This window comes from Typopeltis vanoorti, chromosome 1, assembly GCF_054136105.1.
Source record: "Typopeltis vanoorti isolate ZY-2024b chromosome 1, IOZ_Tvanoo_1.0, whole genome shotgun sequence".
Lineage (NCBI taxonomy): Eukaryota > Metazoa > Arthropoda > Arachnida > Uropygi > Thelyphonidae > Typopeltis > Typopeltis vanoorti.
The window spans coordinates 82064612-82077834 of NC_143549.1; the positions used below are offsets into that span (position 1 = coordinate 82064612).

The 13223-nt window shown below is 33.0% G+C and overlaps 2 protein-coding genes across 3 annotated transcripts in view; both read right to left on the reverse strand.

The window, feature by feature from the left end:
- LOC150110145 (peptidoglycan recognition protein 1-like) overlaps nucleotides 1-2016 on the reverse strand; it is a 45483-nt gene extending 43467 nt beyond the window's left edge. Inside the window, exon 1 of the mRNA XM_090398107.1 lies at nucleotides 1872-2016. The gene's annotated coding sequence lies outside the window, so the exon portion shown is untranslated. The remainder of the gene's footprint in view (nucleotides 1-1871) is intronic.
- Nucleotides 2017-2764: 748 nt separating this feature from the next.
- Nucleotides 2765-10143, reverse strand: LOC150110146 (peptidoglycan recognition protein 1-like). 2 transcript variants are annotated; one of them, XM_090398067.1, is made up of 5 exons: nucleotides 10023-10143; nucleotides 7245-7349; nucleotides 6239-6424; nucleotides 5855-6060; nucleotides 2765-3199 (listed from the first exon to the last, which is right to left on the reverse strand). In XM_090398067.1, exons 2-5 carry the CDS (start codon nucleotides 7336-7338, stop codon nucleotides 2975-2977), a joined length of 711 nt encoding a protein of 236 aa, XP_090254193.1. In that variant the 5' UTR covers nucleotides 7339-7349; nucleotides 10023-10143; the 3' UTR covers nucleotides 2765-2974. The 2 variants fall into 2 exon arrangements, with proteins under 2 accessions (XP_090254193.1, XP_090254186.1); XM_090398060.1 differs by having other exon boundaries at nucleotides 6239-6427.
- Between the last annotated feature and the right edge of the window lie 3080 nt (nucleotides 10144-13223).

Below are 13223 nucleotides of genomic sequence, written 5' to 3' on the forward strand. Positions count from 1 at the left end.
AAGGACTGGCTTAAAGGGGCGAAGCAAGAATGCTTTTCATCTTCTCCGTTATCTGTAGAGGACAGTGTAGGGATAAGGTGTTATTGAGCTATTGAAGCTCTGATCATGGCAGGAAGGTAACAGCAATAGCCGAGCCTCAGTTAGAACTTCATTAGCTACAGCATTGCCATCCATTACCCTCCAAGGGTATTAGATTGGAAAAACGACCGGCGTTACGATATAAAAAACTTAAAGGTGTTTCAATATATTTAGAATTTTTTTAAAAAACTTAATCCTTTTAGATTTAAATTTTAAGTCAGGAATAAAACATAAGTTGTATTATTATTTTTAATAGAAATAAGCTGTGAAAAAATGAAAATAACGTGATTTCGTCTCGTTATCGAAAGAAAATGCATTAATCTACTGATCTAGTTATTTGAATTTATGTTGTAAATGCTTTTTTATTACTTTACTTTTTCAGACTAGTGCAACAAAAACAATGGCAGAAACTTGAAAAAAAATTCGATACTTGACACTTTTCAGACTTACGAAATCTTTAAAATGAGTTACTTTAAAATTCATAAACACTCATACGCAGCTTTAGGACTAAAGTTCATATTAGAATAACTAATAATAATAATATTGTATTTGACATTCGGAAATCTGTGAATATATGCATCTTCAAAATAACAAACACGAAACGTTTCTAATGATGTGACCAGGTGTTGAATTACTTAAAACAAACTATCCGAAGTCAGTATATTTCTTTCATTAGTATTTTTTTTTAGTTTAAAAATAAATTAAATAAAATGTATCCGGAAAGAAGAATAGAGAGTATGCTAGAACTGGCAGAATATTTCGCAAGAGTAAATTCCATTATGTGAAGAGCAGCAGATGTCTACCTTTTAACTGAGACTTCTAGTCTGAGTCATTTTATTATAAAAAAAAAACTGATCAAACAGAACTCCATAGTTTATTTTTTTATTCGTATTTAACTAGCTGAATGGTTGCAAGTCAAAATGAAAGATCTAATCGCTTTGGCAATAACTCTTGCATTTTCACTTCATTTGAAAACGAATAATGCTTATTTATATTAAGTTTTCTCTTCTGTTTGTTTAATATCAAATTATGCATTAATTATTTCCTTATTTTTGTGCATTCCTTACAGGACAATGCAGAAATATTGCGCGAATGTTACTATTCTTAATTACCCATCTTTTGGTGCTAAAATTATCTTTTGCCATCTCCTAATCATGATTGCTTTTAAGAGATATCGAAGATCGTAAAACATAAGATATCATTTATTTTTAATGCATCGGTTTTAGTGTATTAATTATTCTTGGAGTGGAAGAACTAACGTTTCATTTTATTTTAAATCTCTTGCTTGGTACAATGACAACTGTCCAGGAGAGAGAAATGAATTTAAAACAAAATCAATCAATCCTTTCTAATCGAGAGTGTTATGAGTCTTCCTCTAATTCGTTCGATCTATCCTTTCCTCATTAAAAAATATCTTTTTTCCTTTCCTGTTTCTTATCCCTTACTTTCAAAAAATTAATAAAATGAATCAACTTTATAGAAACTTCTAACCAGGAGATTCAAACCATTCTTGGTTGCGAGACACAAAGAGAGAGAGAGAGAGAGAGAGAGAGAGAGAGAGAGAGAGAGAAGAGTTCTTCGTATATGCATGCATAGCTTCGCTACTTTTATAAACAGTTATGTAATTCGCACACTGTAAGAGATCGGTTAGACGCATTTCTTTTTCAGTTTTAAGAACCTATTCTAGCAACACTACCAACACTAGCATGGAATTACTTTAAAAATAAAATAAAATAAAAATCTCTGACAACAAGAAAGAAAGGGTACGGTTACTGTTCTTCCACTTAACTCACCTGGGTAGAATATCACTAACAAATCCTTTTCGACCTAATCTCGAAAGTATCCATGTTAGGAATTAACATGTACACTCCATAGTTTAATCTTGAAATTCATTGAATTTTACAATAAACATTACGCGAGCATGACCTCTGCAAAAATTGTGTTTCTAGTTGACTGACCTTAAAGCTTACCGCTTTAATTGTTCTTTAACAAAGAATCTCTACCTGATAACATATGTTAAGTTTGATCCACCTCCATTCTATGCTTAAAACTGATCATCTGTGAATGTAGATAATGGGAAATGTACACATACGACAGCATTGCAAACACTTTCGCGTATCTAAGATATGTTTACAACCATCACTTTAAGAGGGTTAGTTAGTGCGAGGAGATAAGTGCGAGATTACGTTCACGGGAAGCATTTAAATCACAGATATCAAGGGTAACTCCATTGCATGCTCGAAAATTTTTCTTCAAATTGTTTCGCCGTTATTCAGTTGTTTTATGTTCATTAACACAAAATGATAAAATTGATAGGTGCTATTCATTCACAGAAATATAGCCTATGTACATAGTGGAATTAAAAAATATATCAGTCTTATCGTATTTTAAAGACATTTATATCAAATCTGCTGATTAAAAACAGTTTTATACGAGATAATTGAAACAAATATAATATAAACTTCATGTTTTTGAATTCATGTGCAAAATGTTCAGATAAATCAACTGTAGCTTTTTAATGAATTCATGTAAATTATTTTTTTAAAAAATCTTATTTTAGAATTAAAATAATTTTACTGTTAAATGAATTAATTTTTGTAGCATGGATGGTATGATTGAGAAGATGATGCACTTTATTCAAACAGTGCAAATAATGTCTTTAAATGAGAAATAACTTTTGCACAAATATTATAAAAATAGATCTCTTTATGTACAAGAAAATGTTCAACAATCTTCATGGCTATCAAAATGACTCAATAAAGATAATTATACAAAGTATTCGAGTCTAAGTACTGCACCAGTTGAATAATTAAAACCAGCAAGTATACACATTACAAATGTAATTAATGTCTGAACATTCGCTGGCTTTGTTATCTGAGATCAGCGAGCATCACTTTCATTGAGCTGGGTTTTCAATGGCATTGCCATTCTCATCAAACCTTTTCAGAAATTCCAGATGCTCTGGCGATGGTGTATAGTTAATATCCTTACAAGTATAATAAGGAACATCATTAGAGTAATGTGGCATTCTTTTCATGATTTCATATATAACATCACCTGGTGAGAAGGTGCAAGATGCATCCCGATGTCCGTGTAGCTTGTAATCCTTAGTAATGTAACCCTAAAAAGGAAAGGCACAACTTTAATATAAAAACAGTCAATTGAAAGGAAGTAAAAAAAAATTTGTAGAAAACTTATTTCATTGTAGTAAATTATTCCAAGTAAAAATAAATGCAAATATCTGTCTTATATTATGATTTTACTGTTTGTATTCTAGAAGTTCAAGTGTGGGCGTGTGAGTGAGCATAATATTATACTTATAAGCATATTACAAATAAATTTGAACAAGGAAGCAATTGATGGGCAACGAACTATGACATTTTATCAATGGCCAGAGCGTTTATGGCATAGCATTTATCTCCTAGAACATTTATCAATGATCTAGGAAATAAATGGCTAAAATAGGCTTAGAATTGCAATACTACGGATATTCCAATTGTTTATAACAATAGTCTACACCTATTTCATATAGGTGTAGACTATTGTTAGTCTACACATTGCTTTCATAACGATGTTATGAAAACAACGTATCATGTATGACGCATTGCTTTCATAACATCGTATATATCCCATTTACAGAAGGGTAGTTCTGAAAAATATGACATTTTCTATCATTGTCTTAGAAACAATATTCTAAAAATTTTTATCAGAAACAACAGCACTAACTCTAATTACGGAAGTTATAAAACTAAAAAGAAATTTCTTAGAAATAAAGACAAACTTGAACCATTGATATAATATTTAACACGACAGTTGTGATACTGGAAGAGGGGAGGTTCAGATGCTCTCTTGTAAGACTAACATGAAATGTTAAATGTTACGCTATGAGTATTCTAATATTAAAATATTGAAATCATATTCTCAAAAAGTTAAATAATTCCGATTAAACTGGAAACAAAGAGGGGCACATGAACTAATCTACGATGTAATATAATAAATAAATCCAATAGCGATTTTGTATTCACCGAGGGAGTGGGTAGAACTCTTTTAACCCTAACTTTAAGAAATTGGTAGGCATTTCATCTACACTAGTAGTTTTATAGACGATGGCGTGACAAGAATATCATCGACTAATGCTGCCACTACTATTGATCTCAGAACAGGCAAACCAGCCTGTGGACACATACGGATCTACAGTCATAAAATACATACTTAATCCCTCACTAGGAGGGCTCAACCAGTCCTAAGAGACGGTCGAGGAACGGGGGTTGGGGAAGGAACTCCATACGAATAAATAAATAAATTATTATTCATAATCTTTGCTGAAATTACTGCGTGAAATCTTAAAGGTTCTATGGTCTATTTCTCCAAGGATCGCTGTTAAAAAAATAAATAAAGAAAAAAAAAAGAAGCGAGTTCCTTCCAGGAGATAATCTCTTTGATTGGTGACTAGACATAAACTTGTATGTCTTTCTTCTGTCATCTAACATCATGAAAGTTACAACGAGGCTACAGGTATTGACAAATTCTTTGTCAGTAGCAGTCGTTATTGACAACGAATTATATACTAATATAATAGTAGCGCATTTTTGAACAGTAAAATACTGTTTGAAATATAATTTAGGAAATATGACAGACTTTTTTTAAGTTGGGTATAAGAGTTTTTTCCCGTTAATGTGCTTTCGTTTAGCAAAGGTCTTTTAGTGATAAATAATTCCAGTTATCTAGTACCTACTGTGAATTACTATATAATGAAACTGCACGAGCAGTGTGGGGATACTACTCTCTTTGCCAAATTAATTTCACACAAATGATATTTAAAAAGGGAGAGGGAATGATAAAATAATTATTACGTAACTCCTCCAGGGAGTCCAAAGACTCATCCTACTGTACAACTCTCCGTCAATCCAACAGACGCAACTACGTTCATCATCTACAGCCGACCACCACCCCCTACTATCCCCATAGACACTCACATACATCCATGCTCACGGCGAGATTCGAACCCGTAACATTTTGATTGGAGAGTGGATACTCTAACCACTCGGCCAACCAGGCCAGCGAAATAAGCCGAATAAACATAAACTGCTCTTATCATTATATCATACTCTTTTGATATGTAAATATAATATAAAGTTTTGTAAGGTGTTCCAAATATTTTGTGAACATATCTGGTTTTTATCTCAACTAACATGCATTTAGGCTTCATATATTAAATGAAGATAAATTTTAAGAGTGGATTTTAAAAAGAAAAAAAATTAAAAATGATTAAAATTGGCTATAATATTAACTGATATTTATTGAAACCGAGGTTAACATTGTCACCGAAAATATACAAAAGAAAGCAGTTAACTGAATACCGGCACAGTTTGCATCTCCCTCTAGTGATAATTTCCTGAACTAGACCAACTTGTTCCATTTGGACAAGATAAGCCTTGGGGGGGGGGGGAGGATAATAAAGCAATATTGTTATATATTTGTCATAAACTCAAGTACTGTTTATAATTCTGAAAATGTTAGCATTTATGGAACGTGTAGTTATACGGCATCTCATCTATCATTAGGGTATTAGACTCAATAGCCAATTAATTAATGTGACCATTTTCATAAACCTAATTTTGATATAAAACGATCAGTCTTATATGAATACTTTGCGTATGTCTACAACCGCGGGGCATTTCCTCTAATTTTTACGGTGAGAGGAAAGGCTGGAATCTGGAATAAAAAACTTAATCTAGTATAAATAAGTGAAAATCTTTTAATAGCAAAAGCTTACCAGTTCGATACCACACTGGATCAACTTTTCTGCTGCATTTAACATCTTCTTGTTCGGAACCAAATTTTGGAAGTTCCCCATAAAGGCAATAGAGATGGAGATGTTATTGTATCTTATTGTGTGAGCTCCTACTTTATCCCAACTGCGTACTCGATAGACACGGCCTTCGTTGCCAATCACAAAACTATATCCCAAGTCTCTCCAGCCTACAATGAAAATAATAATAATAATATATAAATATAATTGAGATTAAGCAATATGACACCGATTTTGTAGACTAAGGCAATTCTTTATTTTTCAAAGTAAAATATTAAATTTACTAGAGATAACACAATAAAAAGGATAAATCGGTACCATCACGTAATTATTTTGAGGTGAACTTACCCCACTCAACCATATGCAAATCCTGCATAGCCTTCATTATTTTGATGCATTCTTCCTTAGTCTTACATAAAATACCTGCAGTATGGTGAAAAAACACACGCTCTACTGGGATTGGGAGTGGTTCATATCCATTTGAAGGCCTCGCTCTCCATTCGTCTCTTTCAACGATCTCGATACCCTCACATTCTGCTACAATGAAATTAAAAAACAAAACAAAACATGAAATACTAATAGCATACCAAGAACAATGTTTATGAGAAAGACAGAGACGGTGCGTTCCATTTTAATTCATAAAAGTTCTTATACTGAATACGGCGAAATTTCTGATACAAAGTTTATAAATTAATTTATTATAAAGACAAAATTGTATTTTCTGTTTATGACGTTATGTCTATATTTTAATTATTATTAAAATGGTAAAGAAATAATCGTTTTTATTATATTATATATGCTATGATTTAGCAATTAAGATTAATTTATATGTAAGTATTCAACTCTACATCAAAGATAGCAAATATAAACATAGACCGCTTCTAAGATGCAAACTTAAATATACCATCAGGCAATGTTAATGAACGAAAACTAGTATTCCTTTAGCATAAAATAAAATAAGTACTAACTATTAAAACATGTAATTATATAATTACACATGTAAATATGTGATAAATTAAACTATGCTGTATTTTTACTTTTTAAACCACTTTAGGTTGGATACTGAAATTCAAAAGACAGTCACAACCATCCTTGTTAACAGCGGGATTCGAACCCGCGACTTGTTGGGTGGAGAGCGAATATGTTAACCATTTGGCCAATTAGGCCGGCAAATTGCCACCTCCTCAGAATTCAAATTAAATATTTGAATTTTACAAAAGCACTCATTTTTTATATCTCCCGAATTATGGATAAGTTCATACATTTTTTGAAATAGCATAAGGTTCGGTTGGTATGTGTTGCATATATTTAATTTTTATTCAGGAATATGAAACAGCAATGCCATAAGACTCACCCTGTTTGTGGATATTAGGCTGTTCATTCGGCATCGATGCAATTAAAACCACATATGACGTCAATGCAAAGGTTTTGAGAAGATATGCTGTCATACTCACGAAACCTGGAGAGGGAAAAATTATTGGAGTAAAGTATTGTTCAAGCTTTGTGCTTGATTTATTAATAATAATAATAATAATAAAGAAAGATTTTGTCGTTAATATATGACTATTAACAATATAAAATTAGATAAAATAAGAAGAAGGAACTCCCAATGACCGATGATCCCATGGTTTTCAGCTTACCAATAAAATAATCAAAATGCTTTCTCTATAAAAATACTTGAACATCACTAAACTGAATTAAATATACCAGTAGGTAATTGTAATACAATTATGTGCGATGTAATGTGAATTTGAGCATTCAGGTAATGCCAATGATGCAACTCCTTCATTTAAAATTCGTGGAGTTATAATTGGAGAAGATGAAACATATGGAAATGAAATATCAGGAGATAGAAAACAAACTAAAGGACGCCTAATGCAAGAGCCCCCCCCCCCCCAAAAAAAAAGATGCACATGCATCTAAAACAAGATGATTTCAAATAAATCTCACATTTTTTTAAGCCATTTGAAAATGACAGTAGAGTTTCGATTTGAAAAACACAGATTGGAATCCTACATGTTAATGAAATCGGATTTTTTTTTCTTGCAAAACCAACTAGTCTTGAACTATAGGCTGTTGACAAAGAGAAGTAAGTACTAAGATATTTATGCTCAATGCAAATCTGTTGCTCACATCAATGATGTCAGAGGCTTTATGATTCATTTCCTTACAATATTTTTCATTCCTGTATTACGATGTCATGGTTGAGAAGGCAAAAACAACTGTAGTGTTACAGTTTATTAATTAGGAAAGGTGTATGTGTTAACCTTGAAATATCCTTATTAAATGAGAATGAAATATGAAAGAATGAGAGCTTCATAATTTAAGAACTACGAAAAACCTAGAACGGAGCGACTGGAACAAAGCAAGTATGTTTTGAGAATTCTTTCTCCCCAGGTGTTACGTGTTGTTTTCTACTTATCTTTATTGAGCACTATAAAATGATTAAACCAAAGATAAATGGTATATTGATAAGATTCTTCAAATATCGGCGAGAAAAAAAAAAATCCAACGATTGGCTCAGCCCAGACAGCCGACTAAATATATGACTATGTGACTTGTACATAAGCAGTACCTCACAGCACCCGAAGGGAAAAAAAATGAAAAATGTAAATTTTGTTTGTGTTTATAAATAATAACAATGCTTACAACATTATATAAACAATACAACATGTTAAAGGTTACGGCTTATGTTTTGACATTGACTGAATAGTTAATAATTAGATTTGTTCGATTAACGCTTTAAATTAAGAAACAAATGCACTGCGATCTAACCAGTGTCGGAATTATCACGTTCGACCAAAAGCTAGACTCGCCGATATTCGTTTGCATTTGTCACTGCCGTTAACAAGTGAATCCGACACTGCTCTCTGTAGCGACATCTGTAGTGAGGATTTATCTGTAGTGACACTGTTCAGAGAGCAGTGTCGCTACAGATAAATTGTATGTTTGCGCTGGTTATTTCTGTGAGATACGAAACTATTATTATTGGTGTGTGTTCGTGGTGAGGCTGAAATATTTTTAATAAAGCAATTTTTAAATATGTAAATTTATTTATTAATAAATTGGTTACTGATTAGGAAAAAATGAATTTTTTTAAAATTTTATTTTGTATATGCAGTACCCCCACTTAAAATTTTCACCGGTCGCCACTAGTCTTGACTGAAAGACCAAGCCCTGCGTAATACTACAAGTTGGAACCATCAACATTTTTGTGTGGTCTGAACGCTGAAGAAAGTTGACCTTTTGGTAATTAATAGGAATTGTTTTGTTAATTAGTAGGAAGAAAACAAATGTGAATTTCACGTGTAAAAAAAGTAGTTATCTGAAAGCGACGGTCTTAATAATTAATGATAAGAACAATACGTGTAACTTTATTTCAGAAATGTCATTAGGACTCTCTCTCTCTCTCTCTCTCTCTCTAGAAAGTACTGAGTTCATTGTAAGAAGTTTTTATCCCGTAAGGCACTCATAAGATTACGTTAAGCATCTTTTCCAGGAATCGCATCAGTTTACTACAAGAAAAACCAGTTCTATTAGCCGGATTAAAAGTAAATTACTTTGTGACGATTTTCATCACCTAAGAATACGCGTCAACATTCACAATTTGAGGATATTCTTTGAGTCAAGAGAACTTTTTAAAAGCCCGTTGCAGCGCTAGTAATATCAAGTTCTCTGTTTAATTATTCGGCAATATTTTGTCATACTAGTTAAAACTCACGATCTGTAAACAAAGCCATTCCTTATGCATTAATTTCCCAAATTTCTATTCCCACTTGCTTTTCAGTAGCTCAGCAGCTAATAGTGGTATAGATTACAATTTCTCAAAAACATGGCGACTTAAAAGGCCACAAAAATCAGAAATTTCTAGTGACCTTTAACAGACATTTATCTCTGTAATAGTGTTATTGAACAGGAAGTCTGTCTTTTTTTTTTTCTCGAGTTCATTACCAAACTGTGACTATTTTTTCTGTTCACACAAACTCATGTTTAAACCTATAAATCACAATCCAAATACTAAGTGATCAGAGCAATAATATTTAGTTGATTTAACGATTTTTCAACGTTTAAAGAATTCATTACGAACGATAAAAAAATGAAAGATATATGCGAATGATAAGATAAAACTCACCTGCTTTTCTGTGAGTCTTCAAGACACCGATCAACAGACATCAGCCGGGTGTTTCGATGCTGAAATGCGCGATTCCCGCGTGAGTTTCTGCTGTTAAACAAACGATGGAGGAAATGAAGTAATGTCTAGGAAGTGAGTACCTTCTAGCTTACGTCTGGTAGATGACGTCACCGATGAGAATAATATGACGATCTGATGGGGTGGGTAAAACAGTTCGGATAACCGTGCAAATGGCAAAAAACAAATTGGCTTTTCTCCAATAGAGGACTTGAACAGTGTCCGATGTTTTGTGTCGGAGTTCAATAGATGCTTTTTAGCAGTGACTGTTTAGCTAGCGGAATGTTTACTTAGTGAAGCAAGGCAGGTATAGAATGATTAATGTACACGAGGAGTACCTCCTAGGGCAGTTCCATGTGGCAGGTGGCGTATGATTGCCAGTGCAAATACATCTCTTTATATTAGCACTACATCTCATAAGAATAAGTTTTAAGATGATAAACTCTTAAATATTTTTTTCCTTGAAATATGTGAAAACGATTAATGAAGGTAGAGTCATCTAATAATTAAAATGTTTTTGAAAAATTTATTTCAGAAAGTATTTATTTGTAGAAAGATAAAGTCTTCAATCTTTAGATAAAGGTAAAGAAGTCATATGCAAAGAAACTTTGAATGTCTTAGATAAAGAAATCTTAATCAATTTGAATCCAACAGTCGAAATGGGAGAAAGTATTAATTTAACGAAGGCATGCGTCATTCAATGATTGAAAACACGTGTTTCACAAATGTATAAATACATTCCAGGAACTATGTACTTGCGGAGGTGGATGGCAGAAAAGAAATGCACCAAAAACAATCGAGGTATACACCCATGCTTACGTTAATCATTGACCTACAGTTTGTACGAGAGGTCATAAAACCATTAATAACGGGAAAAAAGTTGTTTTTTTTTCTCCTTTCCAACTATGCCATGTGGACGGTTAGGAGAAAACCCGAAGATGAACAGATATTCTAGGAATCTCGTGTAGTTCTGATATTCGTACACCGTATTATGAATATTAAAAGTACGTACTGACAAGTACACCACTTCATGATGACTGTTCTTCCCAGGACGGCACAAACCAAGTAATTAACTATTTCGATTCGGTGAATATGTTGACGGAGATACCCCCCTCCCTCAGGAAGTATGGTAGCGGTAAGCCAATTTCACACCCAGGATAAGCCAGTTGTTTTCCTCTGCTATTTTTGGTGTAGTCTCTCCAGAATGTAATGAACCTAATGAGAAGTTGTTCATTGTGGATTTGAACCGGTAGAATAAACAAAAAGCTAACGTGGACTGTATTCAATTAAAACACTGAATCTTACAAATGTAGTTATTATTATTATAGTGCGTGTAATTATATTTATTATTTCTAACGTGTATGCTATGCTAATAAGCTCAATACATGTTTAAACACTTTGTCTAAAAATATTTCAAATTCCGTGGCAGGCTAGTAGAATTCCCAGGAGACTAGTAATGCGTGTATTCACTGGTCGGTTTATATGTTTTTCCCTGGTGGTGACGGTGATGTGTGTGTGTGTGTGTGTGTGTGTGTGTGTGTGTGTGTGTGTGTGTGTGTGTGTGTGTGTGTGTGTAAGGGGGGGGGGCGGTAACAGAGAGGGAAAGCTCTACCATTCTCTACAATAGCACCTTACTTCAGATGAAAAGATTTTGAAGATGTTTCTTGAGTTCTTGACAAGGTTTAAATCCAAGTTTAAAAGAGTAAATAGATGTGAGATCATGGTTATATCAAAATTAAAAATAGCTTAAACGTTTTAAGGAAGAATGCAATATTTTTCAGAATCTTTTCAGTTTTGCATTAAGAATATCTTCCCTCTGTGAGAACTAAGTTAATGAAACAGTAGAAAATATCCCTAACTCTCCAGCAGTTTGAGAGAATTTTAGATTTGGATCAATTCTCAGAATTTTTCTCTAGCTTCATTCACATGTATGTGAATATTTTTTTATAAACTATTAAAAAACTAAGCAGCTCATCAATGCAGTCATTTAGATATATTACCTCAAAGAAAACAGTATCTTTTGATATGGTATATGTCAATAAGCATATCATACGAAAAACATTAAGTGTTTTTCGCAAAAAAAAATTGCAGATGAAAGAATTAAGTCACACAGAAACTTGAAGTATGAAGTCATCATTCAAGTTTCTGTGTGACTTAATTCTTTCATCTGCAATTTTTAAACAGAGAACTACAGTGGGCTAGCTGTACACAGATGAAAGCAAGTGTAGAGTAGTTCCAATCAGTCTTGATTTTACTCTTTTCATTGCGTGTCTTTGACTATGCAAAGAACGGCATAAAACACTGGAAAGTAATAATGAATTCAAGTTCACGTGAATGTATTATTTTAATTAAAACTCTTTAAGTTACCGTATCCAGAAATGCGGATAACAATTATGTCGTTTAGTTGGAAAGACGAATTCTTTAAAAAGTGTCAGCCAGTCCGAAGTGTCGATAACGCGATTTTTTTCACTAAGAAACCTGGGTTTTTCATCCTTAAAAACAGGGAAATCTTCTTCTTATTATTATTATCAAAGATTAGGTATTTGCATGTTTTGGTTTCACTGGTCTTTCCATCTTGCAGCTAATCCTCCTCCTCTCACTCTCTCTCTCTCTCTCTCTCTCTCCCCTTTGGTGTATCCACCCGGATGTTAAATGAATGAAGGTAGGCTGGTTGCTATGACTGCCTTTTTATATACGCATGCGCGATAATGTCTTTGTTTGCTTTGACTTTATCAAGGTATATTCGTCTTTTTCTTTTCAGGGATTAGGTATTTGCCTGTTCCGGCTTTACTGGTCTTCCCACTTTATCTCTTATCTTCCCCCTCTCTTTTTCCCTTTTTGTCCATATCAATCCACCTCTTTTGGTAGCCGACGATACCTTTACATTCTATATAAATGCTCTTTCCATTTCTCTCTCTCTATTTAATATTCCTTGATCTTTTCACTTAGGTTGTAAATAATCAGCATCTCTTCTAATGTCTTCATTTCTATACGGTATAATTTTGTGCGTCCTCAATTTTTTTTTTTTTTTTTAAATATCATTTGTACTGTCTGTATTTTACTTTGATCTTTCTTTTTAACAATTCACATTTCTGAACCATATAACAGAGTGGAAGTGGCCATTACTGTGTAAAATTTTAGTTG

What these genes read in the sequence shown, in the direction of transcription:
- LOC150110146 (XM_090398060.1), bottom strand. Translation starts at nt 7,338, where the DNA reads ATGACAGCATATCTTCTCAAAACCTTTGCATTGACGTCATATGTGGTT. An exon ending in GCCTAATATCCACAAACAGG is followed by an intron (nt 6,428 to 7,244) that starts GTGAGTCTTATG and finishes ATTTCATTGTAG; the next exon opens with CAGAATGTGAGGGTATCGAG. An exon ending in TTTGCATATGGTTGAGTGGG is followed by an intron (nt 6,061 to 6,238) that starts GTAAGTTCACCT and finishes TTTTCATTGTAG; the next exon opens with GCTGGAGAGACTTGGGATAT.